This window comes from Stylophora pistillata, chromosome 2 (genome assembly GCF_964205215.1).
Source record: "Stylophora pistillata chromosome 2, jaStyPist1.2, whole genome shotgun sequence".
In the NCBI taxonomy this organism is placed as follows: domain Eukaryota; kingdom Metazoa; phylum Cnidaria; class Anthozoa; order Scleractinia; family Pocilloporidae; genus Stylophora; species Stylophora pistillata.
This window is the reverse complement of record NC_142520.1, coordinates 52,238,556-52,257,377: the sequence shown is the minus strand read 5'-3', so window position 1 is coordinate 52,257,377 and position 18,822 is coordinate 52,238,556. Positions and strand designations below refer to the sequence as shown.

The following is an 18,822-nucleotide window of genomic DNA, read 5'->3' as shown; positions in this document are numbered from 1 at the left end:
GTTTGGAGAGCACGAAAGAAGCTAGAGTTGCCCTCGGCTATCGCCTCGGGCAACTCTTACGCTTCTTTCGTGCTCTCCAAACTTCCCGCGTGCTCCATAACTCGATAGTGCACGCTAAAGCATGAACCAATTGTTAAACAGTGTTTGGATTTGGATAGTTGGACCTGTTCTTAGGAATTTACGTATGCACGTGACGGAATGAGTAACTTGTACAAACTCAAGCATTGTGGCATTGAACTTTCTTTGGTAAAAACTGTTCATTAAAGGAACACAGAAATGAGCTTCCAATCAAAAATGCACTTAGTGCTCAGTTAAAGACCTCAATCTTTATTGAAAAGTCTTCAAAAGATTAAATCGTTATTTCCTAACTCTAGTTTACTGAATGAATATTTGTTTGCTGAGAGCCTCGTTATCTGTCGTTTTGAAGACCCTTTGGAGCCATTGTCGATCAAAGGGTCTTCAAAAGGATCATTCCACCACTGAGTGGTGGAATGATCACTTGCTGTGCAACGGAACTTGAGGTTAATGGTATGGTAATAACAAAGTTGTCTTCACTGGACACTGAGCCGCACTTCGGGTTGAACTTGCAACCGGAATCGCTGATTTGCAACATGTAACTAGTACTCTGCCAAAAACGGGCGGTGAGATGAATACCCATGTGCCCCTGGATATTCACAAACTCCACCTTCTTACACTGACCAGCCCCAATAAAGTCGACAATGTTGAAGTCAGTTACTGCGGACGTAGTCTGTGAAATCAACGCCATGGGTCGGGTAGCTGCAGGTTGCGCGCCAGTGAGTGGAGTGGGCTTGTAGGGACCTCATTCGAGTCAGACTCAGTCGGTACATATTCCAGATCAGAGAGTTCTCGTTCACAGGAGCGTTGTTCTTGAAGGGATTTCTCTTGAAAGCAGAGAGTGCACGATATTTGTTAGCCCAGGACATCACCAGGGTCCATGCAAAACCACGCTCAAGTCACAATAGGCTGGAAAACTGTTGCCGTTAGAATGATATCAAACTCTTTCCCCTGTGAGTGGAACATTTGATTTTGAGTAATCTTACTTGACGGATTTCGTAAAATTACCCTAAGCGCATGCGCGAGCTCTGTGATTTAAAATGGCGGAAAAAACGAAACGCACGTCGCAGCCTCCAAAACGGCTTTTAAACGAATATTTGGCGGTTGAATATAAGAAAAAGAAGAGGAGGAAATCAGATAGGGATAATAAGCTTTATGAAATCGAAATAGTCGCGATCGACAAACAGAAGAAAAGAGTTAAAATTCACTATAAAGGTTACGAAGAAGAAGCTGATGAATGGCGTGACTGTCAGGACGAGAACATGTTTCCATTCGAACGGGTGGAGAAAGCGTATATTCCTGAAGAAATATCTCTTGAAGACAGGACGAACGTCTTCCATGGACATATCTATCAAGAAATAAAGCGTAAGCTGTGGTCAGGGCGGCGTGATGATCCTGAAATCAGGATCGAAGTTAATGTTGACTGTGATGTTTTCGATAGAGGACTTGGTAAGGTTGTAAAAGGAATTCAGATCAGAGGGAAGAAGGTGCATACAATCAAGGATAATGCTGACTTGGATCATATACTAGGTTTAAAGTGGAATGAGAGGATTTTCAATGAAAATGGCGACTTCGCGTATGTTGTGAATGGAACAGTACAATACTAGTTGACCAAGAGAAACCCAATTATGGAGTTTAAATACATCGGAGGAAAGTTTGTACGGTCAGAGATAGAAGGCCTGTATGCTTTAGTTTTAACCTTTGTTAGGGGAGACGGCAACAAGAGACAGTACATCAGCAGAACTTTTTAGTTGTATTATATGTCATGTGTAAAATAAATTTTGCATTATGTTTGCATAGTCGACACTGCTAATTTGAAAGCACATAATTTGTCAAAGGCTTAAATCACTCAATGAGGTAAAAGTATAGTTTCACTGTTATATTTTCTGATATGAACATAAAACAAATGGGATATAAGTTCAAATTATGTTGTTAAGACTGCTACAAAGGCTTTGCCAGTCACTTAAACCCTACATACATTTTGGGGTCCATTTCCCATTAATTTTAACAAGATGCGAGCAACATGTAGGATGCTGGCAATGTATACAATGCGATGTACATGTCTTAATTGTGTGCCCAATGTTTGAGCAGTTGGAACACTTATAGGTGTTTTTGACCCTTACATATCCAGCTGCCTCTAGGTACTGTATTCTATTTTTCTTCAGAAATAATTGTTTGAGTGCAGCAATTCCCCTGTGGTTGGTGGATCGAAAGTAATCCTTTGATGCCCTATCATTGTACTTCTCCATACCTTGCTGAGTATAGTGGGCAATGTTTGTGTATAGATTAAGGAATTCGGGAACATGGTAATAAAAGGCATGCAGGTAAGGGGTGACATCCTTAGTTTGGTATAATGTAAGAAAGTTACCTAACCAATCCCCTATCTTGCCTTTTAAATGCATAACTTCATCATTACAATGAAAATCAAGCTTTAAATCACCAATAATATCTATGAAATCAGCCCATAGCTTTTGAATTTGGGCACAGTTTTCACAAGTAGGAAGAATTGCTGACATTTCTATATGTTGAAACAATTTCAGCTTCTCAGGACCAGTCAGGTCTCTGTACTCTAATTTCTTGCTTTCTTTCCCAATATGCCACTGAAATGATACTCCCAGGTTGTTGAGGAGCAATTCATAACCCGCCATATATTTATATTTATCTCTCGGAAATCCATCTGTAAATATTACCTTTTTCTCAATGCTATCTAGTCTTCTTAATTGTCTAATCAGAAGTTCAATCAAATTGTCAGAAATTCGTAAGAACAGATGTAAAGTATCAATGACTACATGATCAAGAGGAATAAATGGGAATAAAGGATTCTTTTTACAATTAAACTTTTTTGATTTTGCACACTGACTTATTTGTGCCAGGTTTCGTGCCCCTAGACTAAGATCAGTTATAGACCATTGCTTATTTGTATCCCACCTCTGTAGTCTGGGGCACTTACACCATATGCAAGCATAGTCTTGGTTTGCAGCCCCCAGGCCACAAACACAAGCCAGAAACTTCCAGTCTCCCCCAAGGAAATATTCAATATCATATTTGCAATTATTTACAGTAATTGTCTTAAGCAATTCCATCTCATTCCTGAGATCAGAGAGACTTTCTTGTAAATTTTCATAGCTTTCAGTTGTTTTTATTATTGCCAAAATGTAATTCCCTTTTTCCCCCATGGCTACATCTTTCTCATTTAATATAGTGTAAGTGAAGTTCACTATTTTCAACCTCTTTCCTATCTGTGTTCCATCCCCACTGAGCTTTACCTTAATTGTGTTTTCTTTCAAGTCTAGTCTTTTTAATTGTTTTCGAAGGCTGTCTTCAAATTTTACTTGAACACCTTCTGCTTCACCAGGAGTGCAACTCAAATTCCATGAAGTATTTAACTTGTTTATCTGTTTCGTTATCTGGGACAGTTTTGGCATATCTTTTGCCTTGATTGAAAACTCACGCCAGGCTTCATTGGAGATGTTAAATTTGTCTTTCAAATACATCCACATATTAAGATCATCCAGCTCTTTGTCTGTCATTTCCTTTGCATTGTCGTCAATAAAAGGAAGTTCACCTTCTTCAAGAAGACTAAAAGTCTCTAACTGACCAGTGTCCTCATTGAAGACTTCTACCTTGGTGGCAACATAATTGTATAAACCAAGGAATGACAGGGTTGTGTGACATTGTTCCTTCATTTGTTTTTTGACGCGTGCCTGATGCTGTCGCGTGTACTGCTGAAAAGATTTTTTCTTTGCTGGGCCTCTTGACCTTTTCTCCGAGCACATGTCTGCAACCTTTTTCGCTAAACGTTTAAATCGTCTCTTGCTCTCTTCATCTTTCTTCTGTGACTTATTCAGGGCAGCTTTCAATTTCTCTTCAAGGCAAATCCGTTTAGCTGCTTGCTCAGTCACGCACTCCTCGAGAACTCTTTTCTCACCTCTCAGCCGATCGCAATCACCCTTTAATTTCAAAACGTCGACTTCGTTGTAGAACACTTTCAATTTATAATTTGGTCCAAATTTCCACCCGTTAACTAATTTCTTCAGGGCTTTTCCTCCTGATTTGCTTGCCCGCTTGAACGCTGTATGGAGGATTGATATCTTTTTCTTAAAAACGTTCAAAATGCGTTTGTTTACTTCCACATTGTGTGCTCCTGAGTCTTCCAAAATTTTCTTCACGACAGATGCTAAAGGAGAATCGTTACCTTCATCGTCATGACTCTTTCCCTCCTTTGATATGGTGTAAATGAGCAAACTAAAGGGAAAAAAGTGGACCACCGGTAAATTTATTGTAAATGCCGCTAACATGAAACACATGTAACACAAATCTTACTTTAGAATTGTTGACATTACGTAAAGTGTATTTTGTACTTCTTGAGCCGGCTACGGTGAGCGCTTGTTTTCGATGTTATTTACTCCTCTTCCGAGCTCAACTACCTTTTCCGAAGGTACTCTTTACAGTATTAAAATTTACAGTAAGAATGTTATTATATATACTTACTTGTTTATTTCGTACGTGAACGAAGGAAAAGAATCACCCGATGAACCGCTTCCCTGCTCTCCTGAATCATGCCCAGCCGATTCACTTCTTTCAATGGAAATGAATAGCAGCAGTAAAAATACGTATTGGTAACACTTGAAGGCCATCGGTCCGTAAGAAAATGTTCATCAATATTTATGAATCGCACACCAAAACGCGGGGAATTTATTACAGTTTTCAAATCTGGCGGTAACACGGCTATCCCGGCATGCAGTGAGAAGCTGTTCCCCAGTTTTCACAGGCAGTTCTGATTTTCGCGCTCAGATTTCTTAAAAATTGACTCGACCTACTAAAAGAAACTTCCAAGGTCCGTGACTTGTTATGTGCTTTTCGAACTAAAAAAGTGCGATAAAGATGTAATAAACAGGTACGTTTCATAAACCGGTGGTAACCAATTGTGAAATTTTTCATGAAAATCACAGTGAGCAAAAAACTACCAAATTTTAATTTTTTTGTGAGAGAGCTATTATTGGGCGTGGCCATCGGAAATATGATAGAACCTTTTGTTAACAAGGAGTTTCATGGTAGAGTTCATACATACCGCAAGCGGATGCGCCCCTCAGCAAATGATCCAGGCGAAAGTTGGCACGAAATTTCTCCTTATTTAGTAAGTTATTCTTTGGTTTAGGACAAGAATCTCCCTGGAAATAAGCCGAAAGAAATGAGCGTGGTCAGCAGTCATAAGACAAAAGAAAAAACGAAACAATGGGTATGGATGGTCAAGCTGACAAACAACTAACAAGGGGGGGGGGGGGAAAGGAGGACGAAGGTTTCCATAGGGACCGTCCATGGTGACATTTGGAAATCTTAAGACTTCTTATTGTTCCTTAATTAGGTTGGGAGGTTGGTTGAAGTTTTACAGCTTCCCTTTCCTGACCCCCACGGTGAGAGTGAGAAATAATCTAGCCGAATCATATTGATTTTACTAACTGCGTACTGTGATTGGTGCTGAGCGATGGCGTCATCCTTTCAACCAGTGACATACAAGATCAAAATAGCCATTGAGCAATCACGATTTTCGCGCTTTTGAGGCCTTATTTACTTTGGATTCTCGTTGCCGTCTTCTGACGAGTACTTTTCCCTGATTTTTTTTTTCTTAGCTTTTCGCCCTAAATTGAAAAGCACTTATTATCCTACTTTCCTGCTTGAAGAAAAAAAATATATAACAAGTTTACCTGACACACAACACCACTCCGCTCATTCTCAACAATTCCTCACTGAGAAAATTAGTCTACAGTTTTCCTTTTGGTCGCAAATTAGTGATCCAAAGTGATCAATGAATCAGGTAAGTAAATTATTGAGGCATTTTAGGTTGGATGCTGTGTTCCCAATCAGTGTTTTAAACCCCAACAATATTATCAATTTCCTTCTTTAATTTTCTTATCAATGCCTTTACACCTCTAGCGATGTTAGGGAATATAGTGACTGAAAGTTCCTACCTTGCATCCTAATGGATGTGGCGAACTCCTGTTTTTGGCTTCTACAAGTGCCTAGAAAACAAATTACCGCGGTCAATCAACCATATATACTGAATCTATTATGAAGTTCTGCGAACTATTTTTCATTTGCGTTCGCAAATGTAGTTTTTAGGAATTTGAGATTGGAAGATTGTTTTGTTTCATTTATCTTTTATTCTTGCCAGAACAGAATTACTTTTTCGTTAATTCAGTTTGGGAGAATCTTTCGAAAAGCCGCGAACAACCAACTTAGGAACTCAAGTGTAGCAACAATGAATTTCCAAAAGGCCAGCTAGATTTTATAAAAAAAAAAAATTAAAGTCAGTCTGCAATAGTTATTCATCGTTTTCGAGACGGGCCGCCCTTGCTTGAGAATTTGCTCTCGCTTTTATTTTAATTTAGGCAGATTTATAAAGTGTTTCCTGGCTAAGATCTTGAGAACCGGGCGAGCCGCATTATCACCGACGAGAACGCATTGATTTTGACACGGAAAGAGGTTTCAAGGCGAGTTGTTGAGAATGGAACCTGTCCAGTTTCACAACTTGAATTTCATGAATTTTTTCATGAATTTCTCCAGACCGCCCAGGAAACCTGTACGGAATTCTAGGACTAAGTCACTTTCGATATCTGATACTTTTACTGGTTAATAACTAAGTTTTGAACTAGATCCGGTTTTTGATCAATAAAGCCCGTGGCCCTTAACTGAAAGTTCCTTGCAAATAATATATCGATGCGTGATTGAAACGAGACAACTTGAAAAAGTCAGTCAAAGACTCACTTACCAAGAAAACGATGCCAATTAATGTGACTGTTTTCAACGCGATATCCGAGTTTTGATGTGGTATCTGGATGAGCTTGGACTTAGCTTTGAAGAGGACTGAAACTATAAGTTCCTTGTCTAGAAACAGTTTCTAGTTCTATGGCAGTCAGAATTATCATCAACGACTGCTCCGATCGGTCTTATATGGTAAGTGCATAAGTGTACAAAAGAAGTAAACAAACTGGTAACATGAAAATGTCTTTCAATGACACGTTTCTTTCAAGTCAATTAAGTCATAACTGAAAAGCCGCAAACCTAGGGACTTAACTTTAGCCGCCATTAAGAATTATTTTGATATTCCTTCAATTTGAAAATCGAAATCTAAGGACATTTTTATTAGCTCGAGTGTTATCCTTTTTCAAACCTCTCATTCCTCCACAGCCGTCAGCATAAAATCGCGAGTTGGAAGACATTGAAGTGACAATTTTACACATGATATGATAATGTGGGACTAGAAATCAGAAAATTTGCATGAGGCCTTTGTACCATCCATGATTATAACACGATGAAAATAGTACACCTCGTCTGATTGGTCGATTCAGTTTCCAAGCGGATGATTTATCACGCTCAGGAGAGCCCGGAAATGTGCCCTATCAGGAGGAGGGTTTTCCTTGTTAAAAGAAAAGTAGCGATGACATAAAGATATTTCAAAGCGTTGAAAAAAAAAAAAAACAGTTATATTTCGCTGTTGATAAATGTTATGCAGTGGCGAATTTCTTATTACTCTTGTTCCGAGATTTTGATTCGTATCTAAGGTCTAAGATTCGCAAGCCGTTCATAGGAGTGAAGTGACGGGTAAACGACATTTTTTAACCAAATTTACGGGTACAGAAAACAACATCAACAATCGAACTCTAAGTGTCTGCTGTGGCACTCAAAAATCAATTGATTCCTTGATAACAATAGGCACTAAACTTCTCCTTTTAGCAGTGATTGAGAAATTTGTCGATTTTCTGTCGATTTGGAATTCGAGAACTAGGGAAATTTAATTAGCTCAAATGTTATCTTCTTTTAAACCCTTCATTCTTGGGTTGTCGTCGGCCTAATGCTATGAGTTTAAAGACATGAAAGGCAATGATGCAACAATGAATTTCCATGTGGACTTTTTTGTATTATCTTTGAACAAACGTTTACGAATTTCTAGTAAACTTTGTTTCCCAGTTACATCACGTTTTAGAAAGGAGGAAAAACAGAGGGGAAAAAGAAAAGTATAAAAGACTTAAAGTAATATTGATACATTAAAAAAAAAAACAGTTTTCCTTCGCTGGTGGGTAAATATTAGTGAAACAATGGGTTGACTATCCAACGTAGGGTTTGCGAAAGGCAATTAACATCAACTAATTTGCATATGGACTTTTTAACTATCCATAAATTAAACAAACTTTGACGAATTTGTAGAAAAAGTCATTTCTTACATGTTTTGTTTCTAGAAAGGAGAAAGGTTTTGCAGCGGAAAAGGAATTTAAATACATTAAGAATAATTATAATAAAAAAACCAGTTCTGCTTCGCTGGTGGGTAAATATTTGTGAAACGATAAGTTGACTATCAGCGTGGGGTTTGCGGAGAGTAGTTTGCTCAGTGGCCGATTTCTTATAGCTCAAGCTTATGTTCCGCCGGAGATTTCATTTCGCATCAAAATTTTTAAGATTTGCAGGCCATTCTTCTGAGAAAAGTGACATGAAAAATCTATTTCTAACCAAATTTACCCAAACGGCAAACAACATCAAAAACTGTTATAAATGTCTTCCTTTTAGTCGTTTGTGCAAATATTTTAAATTGTCATGCATAGAGGATATCGCAGCTTTTAACCACAATTGGGAGTAATATCGCAATTTGATCGGCCAATTTACCTTTGTCGATAAGAGTACAGACGAAGCTGCTCGCTTCAACGCGTCACCAACGAAAGAATCGTTTCTTCCAACGCCGATATTCTGATAACTCTGCTACTTCTCTTGAGTTCAGAACATTTTGACCACTGTGATGACAAATATAATTGTCGATAAGAGTACAAACCACGCTAAACCACGACCGATTTGTTAAATTTCATAAAAGTCGTTTTGTTCCCAAAGTAAAAGAAACAAATATCACCTTCATTTTTATCCATTCAGTCGAGATTCTTTTTCAAAGAAACCTTTGCCGCATGTCAGTTATCGGTTTCTTTTCTGACTTGCCGACTTTTTAAAAAATTCATTGTCTGTCAAAAGTCAAGGGGAAAGTTATTTAATTCAAGTGGCACTCAAAAGTCAAGTGATTGCTTGATAGCAATTGCCATTGAATTTCACCTTTTAGCAGTGTTTAGGATTGAGACGTTGACCTGCTCTCTGCTAATGGGGATGCTAGCATTTACGCATATGTATCGTTGTGACAAAGCTGAAAGGAACTTGTAAAAGAAAAGGATTATGGCATTGAAGTTTCTTCTCGTCAAAACTGCGCATAAAACGGAAACACAATAATCACTGAAAAGCTTCCAATCGAGGATCCTTCCACCACCCAGTGGTGGTTTGGCGCCCATCTGTGGTCAGCAATGGCACCAACGGGTCTTCAAAACGACAGAAAACGAGGCTCTCAGCATAAAAGTATTCATTCTGTAAGCTAGATTAAGGAAATAACTTTGTAATCTTTTGAAGACTCCAATAAAGACTGAGGTCTTGAAGAACTGAGCAGTGAGTGTATCCTCGATTGGAAACTTTTGATTATTATTGCATTTCTTTTATACGCTCTTTTGACGAGAAGAAACTTTAGTGCCATAATACATTTTTTGTACAAGTTACTTTCAGCTTCGTCATAACAATGCACATGCGTAAATACTATCATTCTCATTGGCTGAGAGCAGGTCAAGATTCCAATCCTAAACACTGCGAAAAGATAAAATTCGATGGCTATTGTTATCAAGCAATCACTTGATTTTTGAGCGCCATTCGCATTAAGTGACGTTCCCCTTGACTTTTTAAAGACGACAAAAACTTTTTTCAAATAAATCTAAATGTCAGAGAAGAAATCGATAACTGGTACGCAACAAAGGTCTCATTGCACGCTAACCTGTCGGACTGAATGGTGAAAATGAATATAATATTTATTTCCTTTCATTGGGAACAAAACGACTTTTATGAAATGTAAGAAATCGACAGTGGTTAAGCGTGGTCTGCACTCTTATCACCAACAATATCCGTCGTCACAGTGGTCAAAATGTTGTCGAATCACGAGGCACAGCCGAGTTACCACAATATCGACGTCACATAAAACGATTCTTTCTGTGAGTGACACGTTGCGTGACGCCTTGACGCGAGCAGCTTTGACAAAGAAAAATTGGCCAATCCGAATGCGACATTATTGCCAGTTCTGATGAAAAGCTGTGATATCCTTCGCCGCAAACCCTACGTTGGATAGTCAACCTATTGTCTGTCACAATTATTTACCCACCAGCGAAGCAGAACTGTTGTTGTTTTTTTATGTATTAATATTACTTTAAGTCCTTATCCTTTCTTTTTTCCCCGCAAAAACCTCCTCTATTCTAAAACGAAATATACGAGAAACAAAGTTGTCTAGAAGTTCGATCGTAAACGTTTGTTCATGGATAGTAAAAAGTCCATATGCAAACTCATTGCTGTATAGTTGTCTTTCATGTCTCTAACTTCACAATTTGATTAAACCGACGACAACCCAAGAATGAATTCGAAATGGTTAACAAAAGATAAAAAGATAATATTCGAGCTGATTTAAAATGTCGTTTGTTTTCAAATTCGAAATCAATGGAAATCAAAACATTTCTCGGTCACTGCTTATAGGTAAAATTTAATGCCTATTGTTACCAAGGAATCAATTGATTTTAGAGTGCTACTTTTGCTAATTAACTACTCGAAACGTCAAAAAAACAAAACAAAACAAAAACAAAACGTCAACTGACACGCGGTAAAGATGCCATGGCACGCTTATCTCTAGCTTGAGGAAACATAATTTTTTTTTTCTTTTATTTGGAACACTAAGATTTTTCTCCTAGAAAAAAATGGAACAGGAACTGCGTTTTCTGTCAGGCAAGGATTCACAAACGACTTAAGAGCAGACTTCTATAGTGAGATTGTTGACGTTGTTTTCTTTTCATGTAAACTTGGTTAAAAATGTCTTTTAAGCTGTCACTTCGCTCCGATGAATGGCCTGCAAATCTTAAACCATTGATACAAAACGAAATCTCGAAATAGGAGCTAATAGATTTCATCTTTTCATTTCGCAAATGTAATCGAAGAGCAGCGACAGTTGTATGAATATAGGCTTTAGCAACTTAAAAAATAACTAAACTAGATCTCTGATTGCACTTAATCCTCTCAATGCCAGAAATAAGAAGACGTTTTTTCAGAAAATTTCTGACATGCTATTAGGCCTGAAAATTTTAGAACCGTGAGGTTATTGAAGGATGGTAAAACTATTAGTATCGTCTTGATACAATTTCTAATAAATATTTTTTTATGGAACAATTAATTCAAAGAAGAAAGGAAGAATTTTGATTGCCCTGCCACGCAAACTATGTAAAACTTAATCTTTTGGTCAGCATATGAGTAAACGTTATTAGATTGCAATTAAGTGAAAGCTGGCAGCCCCCGCCTTCTCCTCAGGCTGCCCCCCAACAGCCCTCCTACAGCCCCCTAACCCTCCCCCCCCCCCCCATGATAAAAAAAAAATGACTGGTCCAGTAGTTTTCATCTGTACCGATAGAAATCCAGAAATCCTTTTTTTTCACTGGTTAACACTTTCAGAAGCATCTCGCTTCTTTTAAACGCTTAACCAAGTGAATAGCGGGTAGGAATGGATGGGTTGGGTGAACAGATAGGTTGTGATTATCAATCAAAATTCAAGAGCTGATTATTTAAGCAAAGTTCTGCCGTTCTTTAGCAAAAATGCGTTCTGAGCCTTCACTTTAGCAGAACCTCTTATCCGAAAATTTGTTTTTGTAAAAAGAGTCAAGAGTGCCGAAAGCTAATAGTGGAAGGATGTCTTTAATTAAATCAGCCCTCTTATGGCAAATCCCTGAGGCCCACTGCTTGTGTAATACTGCGGTTCGGTTTAGACCTCGTGTACATAACTGACCCAAAAGTGTTTTTTAGACTGCTTGTTGTTGCCCTACTAATGATACCATCCTCAGGTTGGCCATGGGTAGAAACCTTCTGGAAATACGTGTCCAAAAAAATTACTTTTAACTAAAGATGTACCGATCATTTTTCTTTCTTCTATCATAAATTTACAAATTGCTTCGCTCTGACATTTTTTCCTAAGAGATCTCATTCTTTAAGAAAGTCATCAAAAGGTTATTACTCCCGCGTTCTATTAACTTGATGCTGAATCCTTGGCCACCTCAGGTCGAAATTACAGCTGGAACTGCACCTGCTGATTTGAAATATTTCAGTTTCTTACGTCTGCTAAGCTAGGATGTTACTAAAATCTGGAATAGAGATCAGAGAATGGGGAATGGGGAGTGAGGAATGGAGAATGAGGAATGGGAAATGAGGAATGGGAAATGAGGAATGGGAAATGAGGAATGGGAAATGAGGAATGGAGAATAGGGAATGGAGAATGACGAATGGGGAATGAAGAATGAGGAATGGAGGATGAGGAATGGGGAATGGAGAACGAGGAATGGAAAACGAGCATTAGAGAATGGGGAATGGAGAATGAGAATAGAGAATGGGGAATGGAGATTGGGGAATGGAGATTGGGGAATGGAGATTGGGGAATGGAGATTGAGGAATGGAGATCGATGAATGGAGATTGGGGAATGGAGATTGGGGAATGGAGATTGGGGAATGGAGATTGGGGAATGGAGATTAGGGAATGGAGATTGGGGAATGGAGATTGGGGAATGGAGACTGGGGAATGGAGATTGAGGAATGGAGATCGGGGAATGGAGATTGGGGAATGGAGATTGGGGAATGGAGATTGGGGAATGGAGATTGGGGAATGGAGATTGAGGAATGGAGATTGAGGAATGGAGATCGGGGAATGGAGATTGGGGAATGGAGATTGGGGAATGGAGATTGAGGAATGGAGATTGGGGAATGGAGATTGGGGAAGGAAGATTGGGGAGTGGAGATTGGGAATAGGGAATAGGGAATGGAGAATGGAGAATGGAGAATGAGGAATGGGGAATGGAAAATAAAGAATAGGGAAGGGGGAAGGGGTAATGGGGACTGGAGAATAGAGAATGGAGAATGAGGAATGTGGACTAAAGAATGTGGAATGGAGAATGAGGAATAAAGAATGGGAATAAAGAAGGAACAAAAAGGAATAAAAGATGGGAATCAGGAATAAAGAATGACGAATGGAGAATGCATCTCGCCACCTCCAACTTTGCACTTCAATGGAATTGTACAGAAAGAAACACTATAGATGCTTCAAAATCTTATGATTTCTATAAAGGGACCGCTCTTTATGGGAGGATTTTGGTTGTTAAGATAAAATTTACCCGATCTCCCCTAAGGCCCTGTAATGTCCTTATGATCCCCTTCACTGGCCGTTAACTGGCAATCAATTCTTTAAACTCTGTTGTCGACGACTGATCCCTCCCCATTACCCCCTTGAAAACTACGTGGCCCCCTCCACCCCCCCCAAAAAATATCTCGCCCGCTCCCCGACGTTTTATTTTCCGATGTTTCGCTCTGTCTAAAACGGTATTGTCCAAGCTAAAGCGTGGGGGAGGGGTAGGCAGTATTTACTGCGAGGAAAACTCATAATAATTTGATTCCTTGATAATGATTAGCATTAAGTTTCAACTTTTAAAAGTGTTTGGCATTGGGATATAATGGGACCTGTTCTTAGCCGATGGGCGTCCTGAAATTTACGAACGCACATGACGAAACTGAGTAACTTGTACAAACTCAAGGTTTGTGAAAATGAACTTTCTTTGGTAAAAACTGCTCATTAAAGGAACGCCGAAAGGACAAAGAGTTTCTAATTAAGAATGCACACCATGCCCAGTTCTTTAATACCTCAGGCTTTATTGAAGAATCTTCAAAAGACTACAGTGTTATTTCCTAAATTTAGTCTGCAGAATGAATATTTGTATGCTGAGAGCCTCGTTTGCTGGTCACAGATGGGCGCCAAACCACCACTGGGTGGTGGAAAGATCACTTGCTGTGCAACGGAACTTGGGATTAATGACATAGTGATGACCAAAGTTATCTTCACCGGACACTGAGCCGGACCGCGGGTCGAAGTTACAGCCGGAATGGCTGCTGTCGATGTGCAACATGTAACTAGTACTCTGCCAAAACCTTGCGGTGAGATGAATACCCATGTGCCCCCGGATATTCACAAACTCCACCTTCTTACACTGACCAGCCCCAATAAAGTCAACAATGTTGAAGTCTTTGAAGTTACTGCGGACGTAGTCTGTGAAATCAACGCCATGGGTCGGGTAGCTGCAGGTTGCGCGCCAGTGAGTGGAGTGGGCCTGTAGGGACCTTATTCGAGTCAGACTCAGGCGGTACATATTCCAGATCAGAAAGTTCTCGTTCACAGGAGCGTTGATCTTAAAGGGAGTAGTTCGGAAGGCAGACATTGCACGATATTTGTTAGCCCAGGACATCACCAGGGTCCATGCAAAACCAGGCTCGGACTTAAAGTCGCAGTAGGCTGGAAAACTGTTGCCGGAAGAATCGTAGAGTTGGTACATACCGCAGGCGGATGCACCATGTAACAAATGATCAAGGCAGGAGCTGGCACGAAAGTTTTTGCTGTCTTGTGAATTGTCCTTTGGTTTAGGACAGGAATCTCCCTAGAAGAAACGAGAAAAAATCAGCATGGTCAGCAGTCAAAACAAAATCGAACACGATGTGACTGGAAGGGCGGGCAAAAGAACAACCAACGGGGTGGGGGAGGCTTCATAGGGACCATCTGTGGGGGTGGAGGGTTTCATAGTCTCTAGAGGCCATACATGGGGCGGAACGGGGGATCCATAGAGGCCATCCAAACAAAAGACTTAGAAATGCAAATTTTTCCTGAATCAGGGATACACTTTTCGTTTCCCTCCCTGACCCTTACGTAAGATTGGGAAATAATCCGGAATGTCATTGGCTTCCCTTAACTGCGTACTGCGATCGGTATTGAGCGATTGTGTCATAATTTCAACCTATGAAATGCAAGATCAAAAGAACTACTGAGCAATCGTGATTTAGTTGCATGAATTACGGTTTTGAGGCTCCATTTACTTTATGTTCCCATTGCTTTTTTGTGATGTGCGCCTTTTCTTGACTACTCTTTACCTTTCCACACTGAAAAATGTACCATTGTTATACTGCTTTCCCGTTTGAGAAGAAATTAAAGACATTAACATGAACTCCAGTCATTTTCAGCTATTCCTTTGAAACATGTAACGTTGAACGTTGCGTTCCAAATCTGTGTTTTAAACCCCAGCAACATCACAAATGTTCTTTCATTTTTTACTAATCAACGCCTTTATACTTTGTGAATTCTACTGCGCGATTTAAGAGAACATAGTGGCTGAAAGTTTCTACCTTGCATCCTAACGGATTCTTGTTGTTGGCTTCTGTTAGTGCCTAGAAAACAAAATACCGCGGTTTAATCAACCATATATGGTAAATTAAATATTCTTGATATCAACAGGCAAGTCGGAAATTTAAAGAAAACGACAATTTTTGGATATCAAACTATTTTTTTCCTCCTTTAAGATAGGAAACATGTTTGGCGTGAAGGACCCTGTCCCTGGCGGGCTTCGTTCGCGTGTGGTTTACAAGTTTGCATGTGCGGGCTGTAATGTCTGTTATGTCGACGAAGCGGCCTGGCATTTTTCCACACGCGTGCGTGAGCACTTAGTCAGTGATAGGGCCTCTCACGTTTTCAAACATCTACAGAATTCTGAACATTGTCGCGCCTTGTGTTTAGTAGATTGTTTCCATATCTTAGATCACGCCTCCACGAGTTTCCAACTCAAGATAAAAGAAGCTATTCACATTCAAAGAGAACAACCTTCTTTGAATCAACAATTACATCATGTAAATCTAAAGCTATCCTTATAATTTTCACATTGTCATGTTTTCTGTTGTTACTAGCTTAATTAGCATGTACTTATAAATTCAACTTTGTTAATCAACTGAAGATGACAGAGGTTTCTGTCCGAAACATGTCTTTTAAACTTGAAAGTTTTCTCGTTTTCTTTAAATTTCTAAATTAAATAGAGATAACGAACGATATGAAATAACGATCAACATTTCACTCATACGTGGTTTGTAGATATCATAATAATTTGTAGTTTTTAAGGAATCTAAGATAGGAAGATTAAATGTTTTATTCTACGTTATATTTTCGTCTTCACGGATTCATTCTATCGCTTTTTTTAGTCGGGGACAATCCTTCGAACAGACGCATACGATTATTTTTAGATACTCATAAGAAACAGCAAGAAATTGTCAAAAGTAGTTCTTATCATGATGATGTTCAGCTAAATTTTATAGGCAACTTACCCTCGTTTTTGAGATGGGCAACCCTTGCCTGAAAAATTGCTCCCTGTTTTTATTTCAATCAATGCAGATTCATAAAGTTTTTCTTGTGTCAGATCTCGAGAACCGGGCTGGCCGCATTCTTAAGAGAACGCATTGATTTTGGCACGGGAAGAGTTATGAGGCGAGTTGTTGAGAACTGAACCTATACAGTTTCAAACTTTGACTTATAATCATTTCCCCACACCGCTTTATATATTGCATTTTTCAAAATCTAATATTTTTTCTGATTAATAACTAGTTTTGAACTAGATCCGGTTCTTGGCTCTATCCGAAAGCCCCTTACAATTAAAATATCGATTGAAATGACTAAGCCTCGACACATGATAGAGTCAGTCAAAAACTCACTTACCAAGAAAACGATGGCAATTAATGTAATTGCTTTCAACGCCATATCTGTGTTTTACTGCGGTATCTGGGCGAGCTTCGATTTGTGAGCTTTGAACAGCACAAAAACTATAAGTTCCCTCTCAAGAAATTAGTTTCTAGTTCGATGGCAGTCGTAAATATACTCAACGAGTGTTCTGATCGGTCTTAAGGTAAGTGCATACGTGTACAAAAGATGTAAACAAATTGGTAACATGAAAATGTCTCCCAAAACACGCTTGTCCGAGTCAAGTCAAGCGATAACTGAATGGCCTCAATTGTAAAAAATTGCACGTCAGCTCCGATTTAGAGATTTTTTTCTATTTTCCGTCGATTAAATTTGGATTTCGGAAACCGTGGAAATTTCAATTAGCTCGAGTTTATCATTTTTCATCTCGTTCTTCTGCAGTCCGGCAGTCCGTGAGAGTCGGGAGACCGTGGAATGAAAATTTTCAAAATAAACTTGTGCAACAACACATCAGAGAACTTTGTATTATCCAAGAACGAATTTTTTATAAATTTGTAGAAAACGTTATTTCGCGCATATTTCAAAGCAAAGGAAAAGATAGATAAAGTGGAGTCACGGAAATTTCAATGCGTTTATAAAAAATAAAAAAAATCATAACAGTTGTACCTTGCTGGTGGGTAAATATTTTTGAAACCATGAGTTGACTGTCAGCGTCGAGTTTGGGTAAAGTAGTTTTACTCAGTGGCGGATTTCTTATAGCTTGTTTTCAAGATTTCGTTTCGCTTCAAATGTTTAGGATTTGCCATTCTGCGGAGCAAAGTGGCAGGTACGATATATTTTTGACCAAGTTTAAGCGATCGGCAAACAACGTCACGATCTAGTTGTTTATGTCTGCCCTTTCGTCCTTTATGCAAATATTTTAGTTATCATGCAGACTCGTAAAAAACAAAAACCCCAATGTTAGTACCGTAGTACTGTGTTTATTTATCTCAAACGAACGTCGAAAACTCGAGCTCATACATTGGCCGCACGGCCTCGGTCAATGAAAGTGAAAGTAACTAAGGTTTTTCTGAAAATAACAAAACAAAGAAGGCATCAAACTCCAAATACCTGACTGAACGACAAAAAAACAAAACAAATATTAACTCACCGAACCGTTCGCTTAAGCCAACGAAAGACACAATAACGCCCTTCTTAAAACTCTCTTCAATGGATAAAACCTAAGCAAACATCCGCAAACCCGAGCACATGGCGATTCCAGCCAAAAGTAATGTGACCGGTAAAACCTCGGACTCCCAGGGGAGTTGGGAGTGACACCCAAGCCAATCTCAAAGAAACTTTTGACGGTCGTGCTAGTTATAGACGTAGTTCTGGTGAGTTTATCTAGTTTACCAGACCTTTTGTCGTTCGACTTTCCCATCATTCAGTCGACTGTAAATAACCCATCAAATCTTCGAGTGAAATAAAAGTTTTGAATTATGGCGATTTGGTTTGAGTGGACGTAGCCTCAACTGAATTAACTCTGTGTTTTTGGCTACAGTACAATGTGTCTGACCAGTAATGTATCGAAGTATACATTTAAAAAGCCATTGAGATTCGGAGATTTTGTACTCCTTTTAAGGTTGAAAATTGTGGTAAGAAGCTAATAGAAACAAAATAATTTGGATATATCAACAAAGTTGAAATGGTAAATTGGCCACCGTAACGATTACAAATGCTGACGTTTCGAGCGGTACCTTCTAAAGGTGTTGTTGATTTTGTTTCAAGTGGAATTTGGATTCCGAGAAGGTTAACTTAAAGGAGATAAGCATTTATTGCAACCATTTTTGGTCATACACATGTCGCTTTTGACCATATCTCATTGACACATTTGTTCGCCCGTCAACATGGTTATGCATATAAATGGCGTAATTCCTCGTACCTCGAGTAAATGCGCTAGAAATCATTATTTTGTTTCATTATTATTATGCGTAATTGAAGTGACCTTGGTTCGAATAGAATACGTTTCACGGTTGTTCTGTTTGCCCGTTTATTACAAATCTTTCAAACCAGATCATCACGAGTAAGATCATACGATTAAGATCATAAGAGTCAGATCATAC

At 39.0% G+C, this 18,822-nt stretch overlaps 2 protein-coding genes and 1 pseudogene across 3 annotated transcripts in view; all 3 read right to left on the bottom strand.

The window, feature by feature from the left end:
• Positions 1-341: 341 nt before the first annotated feature.
• On the bottom strand, positions 342-1,006 carry LOC111318908 (uncharacterized; annotated as a pseudogene).
• A 207-nt stretch (positions 1,007-1,213) lies between these two features.
• LOC148740269 (uncharacterized) lies at positions 1,214-5,118 on the bottom strand. The gene is made up of 2 exons (XM_088750510.1): positions 4,567-5,118; positions 1,214-4,320 (listed from the first exon to the last, which is right to left on the bottom strand). The coding sequence occupies exons 1-2, from the start codon at positions 4,710-4,712 to the stop codon at positions 2,046-2,048; spliced, it is 2,421 nt and encodes an 806-aa protein (XP_088606636.1). The 5' UTR covers positions 4,713-5,118; the 3' UTR covers positions 1,214-2,045.
• Positions 5,119-13,843: 8,725 nt separating this feature from the next.
• Positions 13,844-18,822, bottom strand: part of LOC111318910 (uncharacterized) — a 47,319-nt gene continuing 42,340 nt past the window's right edge. Inside the window, exons 1-3 of one of the 2 annotated variants that reach the window (XM_088750581.1) lie at positions 16,739-16,923; positions 15,385-15,426; positions 13,844-14,645 (exon numbers count right to left, since the gene is read on the bottom strand). In XM_088750581.1, coding sequence (XP_088606707.1) covers positions 13,956-14,645; positions 15,385-15,426; positions 16,739-16,780 — 774 coding nt within the window. In that variant the 5' untranslated portion in view covers positions 16,781-16,923 and the 3' untranslated portion in view covers positions 13,844-13,955. Of the gene's footprint in view, positions 14,646-15,384; positions 15,427-16,738; positions 16,924-18,822 lie in introns of those variants that run through there. The other variant, XM_088750580.1, reaches the window with a different exon arrangement.